Below are 19547 nucleotides of genomic sequence, written 5' to 3' on the forward strand. Positions count from 1 at the left end.
TTCCATGGTAAGTCTTTTGGAATTGTCTTAGATCCTTGCATTGCTGAGAAGAGCTAAGTCTATCAAAGTTAGTCATTGCACAATGTGGCTGTTGCTGTGTACAATGTTCTTCTGGTTCTGCTCAGCATCAATTTCACTCAGCATTAGTCCATACAAGTCTTTCCAGGTTTTTCTGAAGTGTGGCTGCTCATCATTTCTTATAGAACAACAGTATTCCATTACATTCATATACACTCACTCTGGATCTCAGATATTGTACAACAATAGGTGTCTGCCCAAACACCACTTAATGGTTATTTTTGGGTCCTCCTGGCTCAGAGTGAATGTAACTAGTTTCTGTTTTGGCCCTGAGGGTCTTCCCCTCCCAGTTTGATTTTTTTTTTATTAAAAGGGCCATCCCTTGATTCATTTCTTAAAGAGGCTTTAATGGGTGTTGCCTCACTCAAAGTGAGCACTTGAAAAAGCCTTAGCTTAAAAGGCCAATGTCTCCCACTGCATTCTGTGCCATCTTCAGTCGTCCTGATTGATCAGATATTGGTATCTGGCCACTGGGCCCAGATGGTTGTGGAGAAGAAAGTGAGGCTGGTGACCTTGCACAGCCCTTCCTCATTCAAATCAAAGTCAATTGCAAGTCATGTCATCACCTCCCTGATGTCATGACCCTCCTCGAGAATGAAGGACAAACCACACACACACACACACACACACAATTGTTGAATTCTATTTTCTAATCCATTCTGCTATCCTCTTCCATTTAATGGGTGGGTTCATACCATTAACACTCATGGTTATAATTGTTAATTGTCTATTTCTCTCCAGCCCATCTTATTGTATTTTTCTCCATTCCCCTTGCCACTTCTTTACAAAGAAGAGATTTATGAAAGAGTACTTTGCTTAACAATAATGCTATATAACTGAAGCAATCTATTTGGACTCAATTTCCCCTCTTCCTTTTTCTCTATCCCTGATCACAGGTTTTTGCTCTTTATTTACTTCTAATCCACCCCTTCATGTTCCACTCAGGGATTCTGGAATCTGTTTTGCTTTTTCTCATGACTACTCCCTTACCTATTCTATCCTCCCTCTTTACTATCCCCTTTCTTCTCCCTTACCCCTCCTATTTCCCAATTGATTTTAATGTATATCTTTACCATGCTTTGTGTGATTGTAATCATGGTTGTATGAGTGTGTTACATTTTCCTGTGTCTGGGTCAGAAGTGAAGTTCATGGGATGACAGTTCCCCACAGTTCTTCTACATTTGTTGAGTCTTCATCTCATGTGCCCTTGTTAAATGAGGTAGTGCCCTTTCCTCCTCTTTTTTCCTCCATTTTTGCTTTATTTATTCATTTATTTATTTATTTGCCTATTTATTTATTTATTTATTTGTTTGTTTATCCTCCCTTTTCCCCATTTCCTACTTCTAAGACTATTAAAATAGAACAAAATCATTCCCAGACCATCTGACTGTTTTATTTAACTTTATGACCCTTGAAGACATTGACATTCCTCCTTTTTTCCCCCTTAGGATATAAACAGTTCATTATCATGAGTCCTTCCCTTCTGATTGATCAAATGCACTTATCTTTCTATGTAATTTGTGTTCTGTTTTTTTCTTTTACTCCTTCATTTTCATTTCAGTTTTTGGTTAGTTTTGGCCTTTTCCCTAGAAATACTTATAAGTCCTCTATTTAAATATCTTTTCTCCTTTATAGCTATATAATCAGTTTTGCCAGAAAGGTTATTCTTGTAAGTCTTTATCTTTTGCCTTTTGGAATATCACATTCAAGACTCTTCTTTTTGTGGTTGTAGCTTCCAACTCTTGTGTGATGTATGACAGTGGCTTTTTTGTATGTTAACTCTTGCTTTGGCTACTGGAAGTATGGCTTTATTTTTAAAATTTGATCTAGAAGTTTTAGATTTTGGCAATAACATTACTAGGAGTTCTCATTTTGGGTTTTCTTTCAGGAGGTGAATGGTAGAGCATTTCTATTTTCACTTTGCCCTCTGATTTTAATAAATCTGGGCTTCTTTCACTTATAATTTCTTGGAATATAAAGCTTATTTTTTGTTATGATGTATAGGTAGAATATCAGTCAATAATCTGATAGTTCTTAGATTATCTCTCCTTGACCTGTTTTTAAAATATCATATTCCTTACATTTTCTTCTCTTTTTCAAGTCTTTTATTTTGTTTCAGTATTTCTTGTTGCATCACAGAGCCATTACTTTCTGATTCTGGCAGCCTTTTTAAGCAGTACTGGGGATGGCAGAACTTATCATTATTTCTCTTTGATTTTCTTTATTATTATTCTTTCTGGTTCTTTTTTTTTCCTTTTAATTCCCCTTCCTCACTTCACTCTTTGAGGGGTAAAACATTCTTAGAATTTTACTGGTGTTTTGTGGGTGATCTGGGTTCTTCTAGGACCTAACACAACACCATCTTTTCATAATTCCCACCACTACTGTTTTCTGCACTAAATAGTTCGGCATCTTAGAACTTGGAGCTAGAAGCTCCATTAGAGATCATCTAGTCTGGCCTCCTCATTTTATACATAATCAAATGATGTCCACACAGCTTGTTTTCATTGTTCCCTCACTCTCAGGCAACCAATGGTTTTAACTGCCTCAATTCATCTACAAGGGAGGAAGGGGAACTGATACATTATTTCACAAAGAAGAATGAAAACTTTACTTGCTACTTTACCCCAGTGAAGAGTAGCCTGGAGAAGGCCTTGTTTAATCCAAAGGAACGAATAGCTACTGGTAAAATTTTAGCTCTTAGTGAGGGACATATTTTGAGCAAATGGCCTTATCCTAAAATTTTAGCTCTCAGTAGGGAACACATTTTGAGCAATGGAGTCTATCTTAGTCTATGCTTTGCAAATGACTGGTTTTTCTATATTCATACATGGATAGAGCACCAGGCATGGATTCAGGAAGACCTGAGTTAAAATCCTTTCTCAGACACTAACTAGCTGTGAGACCTGGTGCAAGTGACTTAATGTCTGTCGGTCTGTTTACTCATGTGTAAAATGGGGATAAAAACATCACTTATCTCTCAGGGTTTTGTGAGGGTCAAATGAAATAATAATTCTAAAGTACTTAGTACCAGCTTTTGCACATAGTAAGCACTATATAAATGTTAGCTGCTCCATTGTTATTATTATTGTTACTATTGTTGCTGTTGTTGCTTTGCTTAGGGGTAAGACCAGCTCTGGGATGTGATTGCCATTTGTTAATTGGCTCTTTGAATGACCACTGCCAGAATTTCAAGTGTAGCAGTGGTCATTCAAAGCTGGCACATGGAAACTAGTGCTGCCCAGTCTCTTGTGTCAAAAGTGTTTTGTGTCTTTCAGGTCCTTTGAGCAGCCAGTACTGCTCTTTCGATGCATCTCTGGGTTCTCAGAAGTTTGCAGTTCAATTGTAAAATGAAAATATGGTCTGGGATTTGGTTGGGTTTTACTACTACTACTACTACTACTGCTACTACGACTACGACTACGACTACGACTACTACGACTACTACTACTACTACTACTACTTTTTACTACTTTTTAGGTACCTTTTAGGTCTATAAGGCTCTGCGTGTATAAGCTCATATATTGACCACCTTATTACTCTATACCCTTTTCCCCAGAATGCCTTTAAGTGGTGCAGAAGAATCATGTGCCTCAACATGGACACTGAGTCTGGGGAAGTTATTAGAGTCTTATTAAAATCTATTTAATAAAGACCCTCCCATGTTGAGAATCAATTCATGGTGCTTAATAGCATCAAACTGGTATAGAAAAGTTGAAACCTCAGACCTTTAGTAATAATAATCTGACCCCATTTCGGGTCTTCTTGGCAAACATACTACAGCTACCAAACATTTCTTTCTCTAGCTCATTTTACAGATGAGGAAACTGAGTCAAATAGGTTAAGTGACTTTCCCAGGGTCATGCAACCAGTATCTAAGTGTCTAAGGCCAGATTTGAACTCAGGAAGATTTATCTTCCTAACTCCAGTCTTGGCACTCCATCCACTGTGCCACCTAACTGCCCCATAATAGTCTCCACTCCATATATATGCATATAGGTATGTGTTTATATGTGTATATGTGCATATGCATTAAATTTTGTTATATTTACAGATAAATTATAATTTCTATGTTATAAATATGTTGCATTATATTTACATATAAATCAATCTGGGGTTTACTTTCATCACAGCAGATTCATTGCAAAAGCATTATCAACCTCATTCAATAGATGAGGAAATTGAGCCTTAGAAAAATTAAGCAACCTGCCCCAAATCACACATTAATTTTTCAGTAGAGTTAAAAAGTCTTTAGGATCCCCCCTAAAAAATGATGCAGGAGGCCTACTATATGTATATGTAAGCCTCTGTTCCTTGCTACCAATAGGGTGAGAAGTGGATCAATATGGCGTGGTCAACCTAGACTCAGGACACCTAGGGTCTGCCACAGATGATCTGTGTATCCTTAGGTAAGCCTTCTCCCCAGCCCCAGCATAGTTACATGATAGCCACAGACAGTGGAAGAACTGCATTTGCCTCCTATTGAAGAATTAGTCACCTATTTGGTGATGTTGGTTTTCCTAGTTGGACAGCCCATGTCTTGTCTCTTGCTTTTGCACCATGTGTACCCCATGAATGGAATTCAGTGTCTCTTCATTGCTTCCTTTTGTGACTTCCAGCTCACTTCAATCTAATCAAGTGCTCTCTTGGAAAACACCTTTCTTAGTTTTCCCAATTGTTACCCTTTTCCCCAATTGCTTCTCTTTTTTTGTATGTATTTACTTACCTATTATACGCTGTGCCCATCACCTCCAGAAGAACATAAGCCCCTTGAAGGTGGAGATTTTTATTCCTTTATTTCTCTAGTACCCAGCACAGTACCTGGTACAAAGTAAGCTCTTAAGACTAGAAGGACCAGGATTTAAGAATACCTGAAGGACCAAGGTGCATCAATTGATAGTAGCATGACAATTTATTTTTCAAAGTAAAATTATAACACCTACTTGTAATTGTTTGGATTTAAAGTCACAGATAGGAGAAAGAAAATATGATATATAGAAATGTTTGTTAAGTTGAATTGAATTTAAAGAAACTAGCTTGCATAACATTACAAAGAAGGGTTTATGCTACCATCTGGTTTCTCTATTTGGTTCTTCTATGCAACGTGTTCATTGATTCTAAACCAGGCCCGTGGACTGTGTATACACAGCATATCTGTGAAATTCAGGTCACTCATGTCAGTGTGAGCAGTTATGCGAGGCTCAGAACCACAGTTCTTCTATGTAAGCCCCTTTCAAAGATCCCTTGGCTTGACAGGATGATGATGGGTTGGTCTATGGTGGATTTCATGGTGAACACCCACCTGATAATGCCACCAAAAGTAATCTGTAAATAATCTCAGTATAGGTCACCCAAGCCACATTCTGACTTCAACCTCAAAAGGACTCACCATTTCTAAAGCCATTGTCTATATTGTCCAGTTTAAGGAGGCAGAGTAATGCTTTTATCTGACTTGGACTTGTGAGGAGGGAGAGAAAGATGTTTGAGTGATTATATTTTAAACTCCTGACAAAATTTGAAGGTTCAAGGCTGGTGCTAAGCATCAAGCTGTAGATACTTACTTTTCCTAAAATGTACATAAAGCAGTAAAGTAGCAAGCCCACAGTTGTCATCCCTTCCCCTCCTATTTACTATTGGCTAATAACTTTAAAAGCAGAGAAGTAACTTGGTAGATTTACGTCTTTAAAAAAATCTTATGAAGAACTAAATTACAGGAGTAGCTGGGGCCCAACTTTGAATGGGTAGTTTTTATAAAGCAAGTTTTTATTTCTTGAGAATGTTATTTTAAGTTCCATAGAATCTCTCAAATTTTGCTCTGAATAAAGTTGCATTTTATTTATCTCTTTCAGTGATTTGGACAAATAAATTCAGCTGCAAGTATTTGCTCTTTCCAGGGTTGGAATTGGCAATCTTTGCACCCCGGACAAACAGCAGGTGGTGGGAGGGATGATTCAGGTTTCAGTAGTCCTGAAGGGCTGGCAATTAGTAGGAGCAAAGGAGAAGGAGACAGGAGAGATGGGATGATGGAGCAGAAGAGAGGAAGCAAGCCCTAGGACAAGGTTGACTAGGAAACAGGGTGGTCTGGGGAGGAAATTCATAGAAGCAAGGAGAGGAGAAAGCTGAAAAATTGGTAAACTCTCTAAGTTTCTTGACTCAAGGGGAGGAATCATACATACCACTGAAAAAGAAGACCTTAGGGGCAGGACTGGAGATGGCAGGGGCTAGTGGGTAGGGAAGTGAGCCTGGGAAAAAACACTCTAGAAATATCTTGCCCTGGTACTGTGCTCTAGTGGCCCCACACAAGTTCCAGCTCAGCTGTTGGGACATTTGTAAGTTAGTAACTTCTTTGGTTTATTGTTTTTAACAACCTTTACCATTCATCCATTCATCTTTTCCCCTGTAAATTTCCCATAAACTTAAGGAAGGAATCTATGCTAATTACAGGTATCAGTGTCAGAGAGATGAGACAAGTCTGCATCTTCTCTGGCACGTTAATCTGTGTGGAAAGGCAACTCACATCCTGAGTAGAGACTTCATTTAAGGAAAAAAAGTAGAAGGAGCAGACATTGAGAATGGATCTGGGCTACAGAGGGGGTGGCAGATACTTGACACCTATGTGCTTGGTAATTGTTGATTCAGTGAAAGCATGGGGCATTGTACACTCAAGTTGGTGACCTTCAGCCTTCCCTCAGAGGGATTTTGTGATAGTGTTCAGGAATAATGGTCTACTGCCCCTGGGCTCACTTCCTAGAGCAAACCAGACAGGAATTCAAACCAATAAAAATTAATTTGTTTTGATTCAATTATTCAATAAGCCTTTACTGAGTACCTTATGTTTGCCCAGCCCTCTGCTAGGTATCATGGAATCTAAGGAAAGAGAAGACAAATTCCTATTCCTTCAGAAGTTTAAACTCAAGTTGGGGAGGTGGGTATACCCACTTGAAACATTAAGTAACTTGAGTAAGCAGTAGTTGGTAAATATTAATTTGGGTGGTACAAAATTATATAGGCTCCAAAGAGGAGATTACTGTAGAATGACAGAGTCATGTGTGGCCACATGGGAAAAAGACAGAACTTTACCTAGGCCTTGGAGGATGGGTTAAGATTTGATTAGAGAGAGAAAAGGGGTATAGAGAGATGGGCATTCCTGGCAGTGGAAACAGAATTGATTTTCATGTTGTTTTATGGGCTACAAATAGGATTCAATTAACACTTCTTTATCATAGACTCCTACCTGAGAGGCAGAAGATTTAATTCCCTTTTGGCCACCAAGATTGGAAATAAATGATTCACCCAGGTTCACCAGTAAGTCCTTCATTCTTTTGTCCAGTGGTCCAGCTCTGGCCAGAACTCACAGACAGCAAGGCGGCTCTTGGAGCAGTATCTATCATTCCAAGTACCATCTGTATACATTTCCACACAATTTTCACTTCCTTGCCCATCTGGAGTGCCTGAATACCAGTTGGTGTAGTTCACGGGGGATCCATCCAGGTAATGGAACTCCCCTGGTGTTCTTCCCTCTTTCAGGCCAAGAAAGGCATATGTGTCATGCTTCACCACAATTTTCAGAATGGCAGCATTCTCCTCTTCATTCCTTGGAGTAGCAATAGTGCCTCCTATTTCATGGCAAGTCTTATTAACTGTGAGGAAATCAGAAGCCATGCCACTGGTGGCAAAAAACTTTTTTCCCACTTGAACTGCAATTCCGTATAACTTGAGAGCTGGAGATTAGAGGCAACAGATTGAAGGCAGTGCTCCCTTTGTCCTACTTTTTCTGTGTTTATTTCTCTGTTTGTATGAGCATGTCTGAATATTTCTCTTTATGGAGGTCTGTTTCTTACCCTGTTTTTCTCGCCCTATCTCTACCACTTTATTTCCTCACTAACTCTTTCTGTTTCTGTCTCTGTGTGTCCCACTCCACATAGATAAATGAAATCCTCTGCTTGGCATTTAAAAGAATCTGCTAGGAAAACCTGCATTCAAATACTACCTCTGACATTTATTAGCTATGTGACTACTATGAATTGCATAATCTTGGACATTACTTAAGTTCTCTGGGCCTCCTTAAATTTAAGTAAAATGTAGGTAACAATGGGCAGCGACATGGCAGCTAGGATTGCTTTAAGTAGCTAGAGTTCCAAAAACTTGAGTTTGAATCCAACCTCAGCCACTTACTGGGCAAATCACTTACTTGCTGTCTGCCTCAGTTTCTTTATCTATAAAATGTAGATAAAAATAGTCCCTGCCTCCTAGGATTGTTATGAGGACAAATTGAGATAATACTTGTAAAGTGCTTTACAAACCTCAAAACACTATATGTGCTAACTATTAAGCCAGAGGATGGATGTGAGGCTCAAATGAAACATATAAAGAGCTTAGAAAACTTTAAAGTTATTGTTATTGACCTCATCATTGTGGCTATTGTTTTTGTTATGACTATTGCTTCCATTATAGTCTTATTTCTTATTATTCTCCTCCAGTCCAAACTGGCCCACTAACTGTTCTTCACAGGTGTCATTCCTTTGCACAGATGGTGGCCCCACATTCCTGTCTGAACTGTGCCTCCATAGCACTTTTTCCTATTAGAATCTCTAGCTCCCTTCAAAACACATTCAGGTGCTACCTCCTCAATAAGCCTTTTCTTAATTTACCCAGTTATTAATAGTTTCTCCTCATTGAAATTACTTTGGGGACACCTTGTATATGCTTATCTCTGCACACATCCTTCCATTGCCACCTCCTTCCATTAGAGTGTAAGCTCCTTGAAGGCAGAGGCATTTCATATTTGCTTTTATCTTTGAGCACCAAGTATGGTGCCAGGAGATTAATAAATATTTGTTCAGTTTAATAAGTAACAAGTATTAAGCCATTCATGTTCTAGGCTATTCTAATGCCCTGGGAATACAAAGATGAAAATGAAATTATTCCTGTTCTCTAGGAGCTACATTCTACTTGGCTGGAAGAAAGGGAGAAATATCCTAGACACAGATATAAAATATACATGATAAATACAATGTAATTGTATTTTGGGGGAGTTGAGCTTTGAAGGTAGTTAGTCTCCAAAAGGCAGAAGAGAAAAGGGAGAGCATTTGGGGCTGGGTAGAGTGAGGGGGTAGATCCTGTGAAAAGGCATAGATACAGGAGATCAGTGCTGGGATTGAGGGACATCAAATACACCAAGTTAGCAGGAATGGAGAGTGCATGGGATGAGAGGGTACTATGTGGAAAGTAATGTTGAAATCTGCCTAGAAAGAGAGGGTAGAGCCCAGTTATGAAGGACCTTAAATGTCAAAAAGGAGTTTTATTTACTGATGCTTTCTGAGTAAGAGAGTGTCAGAACTTTCCTCTAGGCGCATAAATTTGTCAGTTGGGTGGGTGATAGCATGAAGAGGGGAGAGACTAGAGGCAGGGAGACCAAGTAATAGTACAAGAAAAGTGCTTATGAGAACCTGAGCAAGACTGGTGCTTATGTGAGTGGAGAGAAAGGGATGATTGGGCAAAATATGGAGGAAGACTCACCGAGACATGGTACCTGATTAGGTATGAAAGTGAAATAGAGAGGAGAGCTGGGATTGACTCCAATGATGTGAAGCTGTGTTATGAGGAGGATGGCAGTTACTTAGCAAGGAAAATAATAAATTCTGCTTTGGACGTGTTGAATGTGAGGAATTCAGCAGGGAGTTAATGTGGGACTATTGCTCACAATTAAAATATCTAGATTTGGGAATCATTTGCATAGTTGAACCCATGATAACAAAAGGTCATCAAAAAAGAGAGTAAAGAGAAAAGAGAAGAGGGCCTGTAAAAGCTCTGGGGTATACCTAAATATGGGGGGAGGGAGGGGATAGGGCATGACTGATAGGCCTACAAAGTGGATACAATTGAAATTAATTATAGTAATAATAATTATTATTAGTCTCTCTGTCTGTGTTTCATTATGCTAAATGACTATAAAGGAGTATAGCATGGCAGAAAGTGTTGGTCTTTGAATCTAAGTGAGGCCTAAGTTCAAATATCAACTCTGACACTAGGTGTTGCACCATAGGTTAGTTATTTAATTTCTTTGAGACCTAGTTTCTTCCTCTATAAATACCTGTGATAACTACCTCACTACATTTTTGGGAGGATCAAATTAAGTAATGCTTATAAAGTACCTCCAAAATTATAAAAATAACTGGAATATAAATTTTCACTGATTATTATTATTGGAGATGGCCTGATGAACTGAGAACTCTTACTGAGTGGGTCTGCCATGATAACATCCCCAGAGGCAGCCCTGGGTAGCTAGATCTCGCCACTCACTGCCATTTTTTATATATTAGGCAAAGGGAGGCCTTTCAGTACCTCCCATTATCTGGGAGATTAAAAAGAATATTTGACAGTTGGTTTGATCTGGGTAAGCCTTTTTCAAAAGATGTAATTTTCTGCCCTTTGCCCAAAAGACTTTTCTAAAAAAAGACAAACCCTGCCTTAATCAAAATGAAACATCATTAAGGGCAAGAGCCACTTCATTTTCTGCACTTTTGTCTCCATTTTTCTCCCTTATCTTTCTTCTCTCAGTGAAGACCCAAATCCAAGAACCAAAGGACAGGTGAATGACTCCCTATTTCCATCCTCAGCCTGAGAAGAGGAACCCTCTCGGCCCCAAAATGCCCTGTTCTAGAATCCTGTTCTGTTGGGAGAACCCACAGACTTACCAGCTGTCAGCTTCAGGAGGCTAGTTTGTAAATCTGAGATCACCTTCAGTTGCTCACCAGATACAGAAGAACGGCTTTCTAAGAAGGAGAGAAATCTTTCTTTGAAACCACTGACAAGGCAAAGAGCCAGCTGAAGCCAACAAGTCATACATACAACTTTCATCATATCCAATCATTCCAACAACAAGTATTTATTAATCAGCTTTTATATGAAGGGAAATATGTGAATGTGAACTAAATAAATAAAAAGTAATTTTGAGAGGAATGGTGCTAGGAGCTGAAGACGTTGGGAAAGTCTTCTTTTAAAATGTTTTGTTTGAGCTGATTTCTGAAGAAAACTAAGGTTTGTAAGGTAGCTGCAAGAAGAGAGCACATTTCCTGCATGGAGGTGAGCAAAAGCATGGAGACGGGAGCTGGAGGGCTGTGTGTGAGGAACAAGAAGAAAGCCAATGTAGGGAGTGCATAAAGGGAAGTAATATGTATAAGGCTTGAAAGACAATTTAGGACCAGATTATGAAGGGCTTTAAATGCCAAACTGAGGAGTTTATATTTGATCATTGAGGCAGCAGGGAAACTAAATAGAATTTATTGAAGTGAGAGAGTGATATGTGGTTTAGGAAAATCACATTGATAGTTGTGTGGAGGAGGGATTGAAGAGAGAAGAGACTTGACATCAATTAGGAGACTATTAAATAGTTCAGGGTGGAAGGGATGAGAGCCTGAAATAGGATGGTAGCTGTGTGAGTGTAATGAGGATTTGGATGAGAGAGGGATGCTTTGGAAGTAGTACTGGAAAGGTCTGAGAACTGTTTGTATATGTGGAAGGAGACACACACACACACACAGAGAGAGAGAGAGAGAGAGAGAGAGAGAGAGAGAGAAGATAGGAGAGAGAAGAAGGAGAGGGAGAGAGTTGAGGAAAACATTAATGTTGAAAACATAGAAGATCTGAAAGATGATCATGCTTTTGGCAAAAATAAGAGAGGATTAGGATTTTTTTTTTTGGAAGAGGGGATTATAGTGGATAGAGCATGGGGTCTGGAGTTTGGAAGGCTTGAATTCAAAACCTATCTCACTCTTCTAGCTGTATGGCCCTGGTCAATTCGTTTGACCTCTCTTATTTTATCTGTAAAATGGAGATAATAGTAGCGCCTATCTCGTAGGGTTGTTGTGAATATTAAATGGATTAACATATATAAGGTGCTTTGCAAGCCTTAAAGTATTATATAAGCACTAGCTATGAGGACAATGAAGATGTGGAAAATAATGGTGACATTTTTTAACTGGGTTTGAGAATTCTCTGTGATATCTGGTTTGAAATGTCTGATAGCATAATTGATCGTATCAGCAACAAAACTAACAGAAACCACATGATCATCTCAATAAATAGGGAGAAAACTTTTGACAAAATACAGTACTCATTCCTATTAAAAACACTAGAGAGCATAGGAATAAATGGAGTCTTCCTTAAAATGATAAGTAGCATCTACCTAAAATCTTCGGCAAACATCATATGCAATGGGGATAAGCTGTAAGCATTTCCAGTAAAATCAGGGGTGAAAAAAGGATGTCCAATATCACCACTGTTGTTCAATATGGTACTGGAAACATTAGCCTTACCATTAAGAGAAGAAAAAGAAATTGAAGGTATTAGAATAAGCAAAAAAGAAACAAAGCTATCACTCTTTGCAGATGACATGATGATATACTTAGAGAATCCTCAGAAATCAAGTAAAAAACTACTTGAAATAATAAACAACTTTAGCAAAGTTGCAGGCTATAAAATAAGCCTGCATAAATCATTGCCATTTCTATATTATTACCAGCAAAGCCCAACAGCAAGAGATAGAAAGAGAAATTCCATTTAAAGTTACTGTAGACATCATAAAATATTTAGGAGTCTAGCTCCCAAAACAAACCCAATTTGAACACAATTACAAAACACTTTTCACACAAATAAAGTCAGATCTAAATAATTGGAAAAACATCAGTTGCTCATGGGTAGGCGAAGCTGATATAATAAAAATGACAATTCTACCTAAGCTCATTTGTTTGTTCAGTGCCACACCAATCAAAGTACCAAAAATTATTTCATAGATCTAGAAAAAATAATAACAAGGTTCATTTGGAATAACAAAAGGTCCAAAATATCAAGGGAACTAATGAAAAAAAATGCTAGGGAAGGTGGCCTAGCCATACCAGATCTTAAATTGTATTATAAAGCAGCAATCATCAAAACTACTTGGTACTGGCTAAGAAATAGAGTGGTGGATCAGTGGAATAGGTTAGGTATGTAAGACACAATAATCAATGACTATAGCAATCCACCATTTGATAAACCCAAAGACCCCAGCTTCTGGGATAAGAGCTCACTCTTTGACAAAAACTGCTGGGAAAATTGGAAAAGAGTATGGCCGAAACTAGGCATAGACCAAAATATTACACCATATACCAAAATAAAGTCAAGATGGGTTCATGATTTAGATATGAAGGCTGATACTATAAGCAAATGGGGAGAGCAAGGAATAGTTCACCTGTCAGATTTATGGAGAACAGAAGAATTTATGACCAAACAGGAGATAGAGAACATTATGAAATGCAAAACAGATGATTTTGATTATATCAAATTGAAAAGTTTTTGCACAGACAAAGCCAATGTAACCAAGATTAGGAGAAAAGCAGAAAACTGGGAAAGAATTTTTGCAACCAGTATCTCTGAGAAGGGCCTCATTTCTAAAACATATAGAGAACTAAGTCAAATTTATAAGAATACAAGTCATTCCCAACTGATAAATGGTCAAAGGATGTGAAGAGTGAGTTTTCAGATGAAGAAATAAAAGCCATCTATACTCATATGAAAAAATGCTCTAAATCACTATTGATTAGAGAAATGCAAATCAAAACAACTCTGAGGTACCACATCACATCTATCAGATTGACCAACACGACAAAACAGGAAGATGATAAATGCTGGAGAAGATATGGGAAAATTGGAACACTAATTCATTGTTGGTGGAGTTGTGAAATGGTCCAACCATTTCGGAAAGCAGTTTGGAACTATGCCCAAAGGGCTATAAAAATGTGCATACCCTTTGACCCAGCAAAACCATTTCTAGGGCTGTATCCCAAAGAGGTCATACAAATGGGAAAAGGACCCACATGTACAAATATATGTATAGCAGCTCTTTCAGTGGTGGCAAAGAATTGGAAATTGAGGGGATGCCCATCAATCGGGGAATGGCTGAACAAGTTGTGGTATATGAATATAATGGAATACTATTATGGTATCAGAAATGATGAGCAGGTGGGCTTTCGAAAAACCTGGAAAGACTTGTATGGACTGATGCTGAGTGAAGTCAGCAGAACAGGGAAAACCATATACAAAGTAACAGCCACATTGTGTGACAACTAGCTTTGATACACTTAGCCTTTCTCAGCAATGCAAGGATCTAAGAAGACATCTACAAAAGTCTCATGATGGAAAATGCTATCCGCATCTAGAGAAAGAACTATGGAGTTGGAATGCAGATTGCAGCATGCTATTTGTTCTTTTTTCCCCCTTTTGTTTTGTTTCTTCTTTCTTGTGGTTCCTCCTACTGGTTCTAATTCTTCCTTACAACATGACTAATGTGAAAATATGTTTAATAGGAATGTATGTGTAGAGCATATATCAGATTGTACAATGTCTTGGGGAAGGAGGGTGAGAAAAATGTAAAACTCAAAAGCATATGGAAGTGATTGTTGAAAACTAAAAATAAATTAATACTAATAATTTTAAAAAAGAAATGTCTGATAGTTGACAATGCAGGACTAGAGATCTGGAGAGATTCTGAGGCTAGGGATCTGGGAGACATCTACATAGAGATAATGGGAGATTATTTAGTAACCAAATGAGAGCATATTGAGAAAGAAAAGAAGTGAGAGAAGCGATTTTTAATAAGCAAAGATTTGGGGAGATCCAGAGTTTCCCACTTTTTCAAAAGTCCTGATTTTAAAAGTTCAGTCTCTTGAAGGACATTGCTGTTAATAAGATTGGACTAACTTTCTTGTTCACAACCCACCCAGGTAGGGTAGCTGTTCTGTTCTGCTCAGGCTTGCGTGGGGCATAAATTCTTTGAATAGATTGTCCAAGGTTGGGGTTAACTTAAGAAGTAAATGACTTAATCAAAGTTCAGGTCCTCTTGTTCATTGCAAAATTCATTCTCTCATTAATTGTTAACCATCAGAGTTGATTCTCACCCTAGGGAACACCTTTCCAAAGGGTCTTTGGTCCAAGAGGGACAACTAAATGGCCATCCTTTTATTAAAATGTTGGCATTATTAATAAAATTGTTAAATTACCCAGAACTTACGTCTTTTGAACCTTTTTAATCACCACATAAGGTAGCCCAGGATAAAATCTTGAGATACACCATAGTTAAGGGGCATAATATGGGTGATAATGTAATCAGAAAAGGAACTATTAGACAGATAAGAGAACCAGGAGAAAACCCTGGGAGGAGACAGTGTCCAAGAGGCAAGGGTAAGTAATAGTATCAGATGCTGTAGAGGGCTCAGGAAGCTTGAGGACTGAGAAGAGGCTGTCTGATTTGGCAATTAAAAGATTGTTGCTAACTGTGGAGAGAACAGTTTTAATTAAATGAAGAAGTTAGAAGTTGGATTTCAAAGGATTGAAGAGGGAAAGGGAAGGAAATGGAGGCAATGATGTAGATGGATTTTTCTAGGATTTTGGCTAAGAAAAGCAGTGATTTAAGCTTGAAACAACGTCTATCAAAATCATCTTGCTATAATATACTATGGATTTACTCAGCGTGTGTATTAAATTTTACTGATCATGAACAAACACTAGCATTAAAATGGGTTAGGGAGGAAGTTCTCCTTCTCCTTTCTCTACCCTCCCCCTATTAATTTCAAAGTAACATCAGTAATGAGGCAGCGAGGTGGCATAATGGATAAAGAACTAGCCCTAGAGTCAGGAAGATCTGAGTTCAAATCCTCCTGCAGTTGTTTATTAACTGTGTGACCTTGGACAAGTCACTTAACCACTATTTGCCTTGGTTTCCTCATCTGTAACATGGGGATAATAATAGCACCTGCCTCCCAGAGTTGTTTCAAGGAGCAAATGAGATAATGATTATAAAGCACTCATCACAGTGCTCGGCACATACTAAGTACTATACAAAAGGTAGCTGTTATAGCTATCATTGTGCCCATGCAATGCAGTTCCAGTCCAACTGCATGTTTGTCTTTGAGCCAATGTTTTCTTGAAGTAATCAGTATCTAGATGACTCCTCTGTGTTCAGTAAACAGACACCCTTGCTTTAAGGAAGAAATTGTGTGTGTGTGTGTGTGTGTGTGTGTGTGTGTGTGTGTGTGTGTTATTTCTTACAATTTGTCTACTGTAGACACACTGTCCTCAGGGTCAAAAGAGCCCTAATAGAACAAGCAAATGATACATTAGTCCACACAACGATGGCTTCGTTATGTTTCCAGATGAGGCTTGTTGGCTGACTGATAATATTGGGGCTCAGACTACAGTTACCCAGCCAGCCTGTGCTTTTCCCCCTCTTTCCCAGAAATATAGCCTGCCAGAAACTTTCTAACCCTTCCTTCCCTGCAGTGAGGATCCATTTGCTATTTTACTGCTTTATCATTCATTCACTTTCCCACTTTCCCCAGATGCCATGTGCATGGCAGGGTGGGGGGCAGGGAAAAGAAATATTTTTTGCCCCTTCCCAGTTGCCAGTCAAAGCACCTGGCATTTTGAAAGCCTTATTTATCTACCTCTTTCCTTTTCATTTTCCTTGTAATATTCAGCTGCTATTTTAAAAAAAAATAAAAGAAAAGATGGTCATCTACTATAAGATCTTTGTCTGTGAAGGCATGGAAATACTTCCCCGCCCCTGCATTGCATGCTTGGTAAGGATAAACCAATTAGAGAGACTTCCTGCAGTGCCTTAATATATTTAAGATTATTCCTACTACAGACTTATTTCCTTTTGTTTTGAACCTGGTGAGAGAAAGAACAATCAATGTTTCAAGTCCAAAAGTGGGAATGTGGAGGGGGATGGGGTTGGACCTGATTTCCCTGAGGGCACTTCTGGGCAGCAGCTGGCGGCTCCTGGGGGGTCAGAGGTAGAACAATTGCACCAGAATGTACTTTGGCAGGGGGCTTACTGGCTACCTTGGCTGAACCAACATTAAAAGACATGTGGCATTCAGCAGCTCCCCCACCCCATTTCAAGGGAAATGTATTCGTTTTGAGACAATTCTGTCTTCCCTGTGCTTAGCTTATAAGGTTACTCCATTAGAGTGGTCTGAAAACTTGAGAACTACTTCCCATTTTCTCTCCAACCTCCCTTTGGTCTACGAATAGCCCCTTCACCACCTCCCCCCCCCTCATTAAGATAGAAGGCATAGAACTTCTTACCACCTGGTTCTCCTTTCATGCCCTTGATTCCTGGAGGTCCTTGTGGCCCTGGGTGTCCAGGAGGCCCCAAACTCCCTGGATCTCCTTGGAGGCCCCTGAGCCCTTCACCTATTTAATATGAATTATTTTATCATATAAATTATATATATATATATATATATATACATGTATATATACATACATTATATAGCCCTTCACCTATGAAAACTAAAATATAAATTTGGTTTGTGTATTTATTTTTTCCTTTAGTGAATGTGAGGGAAAAAAAAACCCACTACACTTCAACATTTGATCTTGCGTTCATCTCGATCTTGCTGCTTAGGGTCCTTCTAAGGGCGCGGGAATCCAGTGATTCCATAAAATGGAGTCCCTGAGAAGCCTATTAACCTTAACATCCAATGGAGTGTTTCATAAGGCTTCTTTAAAAGAGAAATATTGGAAGATTCCAGAAAAGATCATTGAAACCTTGACCACTGAGCCACCTACTATTGGGAGAATATGTCACAAGAATCATTAAGTCCCAGAAATCCAGAGAGCAGCTAAGTGGCCCAGTGGATAGAGTACCTGGCCTGGAGTCAGGAAGACTCATTTTCCTGAGTTCAAATCCAGTCTCAGACACTTACTAGCTGTGTGACCCTGTGCAAGTCACTTAACCCTATTTACCTCAACTTCCTCATCTGTAAAATGAACTGGAGAAGAAAATGGTGAACCATTCCTGTATTTTTGACAAGAAAACCCCAAATGGGGTCACTAAGAGTAGGACATGACTGAACAACAATAAGTCAATAGGTTTCCTGGAAAGACTGAGACCTTGTATTAAAAGTTCTTCAGGGAAAATATGTTGTAAAGATACAACATGATGTGATGGGAAAGGCATTTAACAAAGGAGTCTGGAAGCCTGGGTTCTAGTTCTGGTTCTACTAAGTGTGTTTTGCAAAAATCACTGCCCTCCTTTGGGCTTCAGTTTTCTTATATATAAACTGAGAAGGTTGGAGATATGTTCCATAAGATCCTTTCAGTGACTAACACTACGATCTTACACTTTTGCTCTTAGGAATTGTTGCTTTATACATACCTGGGTCTCCCTTTTCTCCCTTGGGTCCCTCTCTCCCATCTCGTCCATCTCTCCCAGGCAGTGCAGCAATAAAAGGACCATTACAATGAGGGGGTGAGTACATCGTTGGCTGCTCTTCATTTTCCAGTGAAGCTGAGGAGGATCCAACCAATGCCCACTCTAGGAGCAAGAGACTGAGCAGGTGCCGCAGAGCCATCATTAAAACCCCAGACCTGGGAAATGTCAAGGAGAATCATCTCCAATGACTTGGTCAAAATGATTTGAATGTCACTTCCCCTTTGCCAGGACAGAACTAATCTCATCTTCCAAATGGAGGCATGATTAGGAAAGGTCAAGAAAGGCTCCTGGATGAGAATTACCTGTCACAGAGAGATCTACCTAGAGGAGAGAAGAGAAGATTCTTGGGACTCCCTCATTCTGATCCCAGTTAAGGAGCCAGGTCAACCTTCCATTTGAACAAGATTTAAACAGAAAGGAAAAGACAGCAAGAGAGCCTATCTTCTGCCCTAGGGCACCTTGATCTTTTGTTGTGTCATGGACCCTTTAGGCAGTTGGCTGAAGCTGATGGAGCCTTCTCAGAATGATGTTTTTAAAGAATTGAAAGAAATGCTAAATTTCAGATAGGATTACTGAAAACAAAGATGTAATTTCCCCCTCTAAGTTCACAAACACTCTGAAATTTGATCCATAAACCCCAGGTGAAGAACTCCTGCTCTGTTTCCTACCTCTCTATGATTCCAAAGGATGACTGGATTTAGCAGGACATGCTGAGGCACCTCTGCCAAGGTCAATCTGATTAGGATCAGACTCCTGGCCTTGTATTCAATCCACAGCTGAACTTAGTACCCACCTCTCTGTTTACTAGGAATTGTGGGAAAGATGGCAATTTATCGGGTAGAATAAATATTATCTTTGCATGTCCCCTGTGCCTAACACTTTTCTGCCCCTTCTTCTTGAAACTTTTTATTGACAAGCCACATCAAGAGAATTTCCTTTTTTTCTTTTCCTCCTTTCTCTCTTTCATTCTTTCTCCAATATTCTCTGAGCTCCTATTCTCTTCTTTAAAAGAGAGACTACTGTAGTAGAATAGGAACTCCATGGAACTTCTAAGAAAGGGAGAAGGCATGGAAGCTACCCTCCAGGGATCTATTTGAGGAAGTAAGAGATAGAAGAAGATAACTAACAATGAAAATATGTGTCAGGTGAGTTGTACAGATGTGATACAATAGAAATAGTACTAGATTTGGAGTCAGAGGTTGAAATCCTC

At 39.0% G+C, this 19547-nt stretch overlaps 1 protein-coding gene across 1 annotated transcript; it reads right to left on the bottom strand.

Annotated features, from left to right (window-relative positions):
• Window positions 1-4967: 4967 nt before the first annotated feature.
• Window positions 4968-19107, bottom strand: LOC110201601 (pulmonary surfactant-associated protein A-like). The gene is made up of 5 exons (XM_020977374.2): window positions 19006-19107; window positions 18281-18492; window positions 17206-17313; window positions 10776-10853; window positions 4968-7799 (listed from the first exon to the last, which is right to left on the bottom strand). The coding sequence occupies exons 2-5, from the start codon at window positions 18477-18479 to the stop codon at window positions 7393-7395; spliced, it is 792 nt and encodes a 263-aa protein (XP_020833033.1). The 5' UTR covers window positions 18480-18492; window positions 19006-19107; the 3' UTR covers window positions 4968-7392.
• Between the last annotated feature and the right edge of the window lie 440 nt (window positions 19108-19547).

Source organism: Phascolarctos cinereus, unplaced genomic scaffold (assembly GCF_003287225.1).
Source record: "Phascolarctos cinereus isolate Bilbo 61053 unplaced genomic scaffold, phaCin_HiC Scaffold_3;HRSCAF=262, whole genome shotgun sequence".
NCBI lineage: Eukaryota > Metazoa > Chordata > Mammalia > Diprotodontia > Phascolarctidae > Phascolarctos > Phascolarctos cinereus.

Coding starts and splice junctions, on each gene's coding strand:
- LOC110201601 (XM_020977374.2), bottom strand. CDS start 18,479: ATGATGGCTCTGCGGCACCTGCTCAGTCTCTTGCTCCTAGAGTGGGCA. Junction 17,314..18,280: donor GGGAGAAAAGGGAGACCCAG/GTATGTATAAAG, acceptor CATATTAAATAG/GTGAAGGGCTCAGGGGCCTC. Junction 7,800..10,775: donor CCTCCTGAAGCTGACAGCTG/GTAAGTCTGTGG, acceptor TCTAATCTCCAG/CTCTCAAGTTATACGGAATT.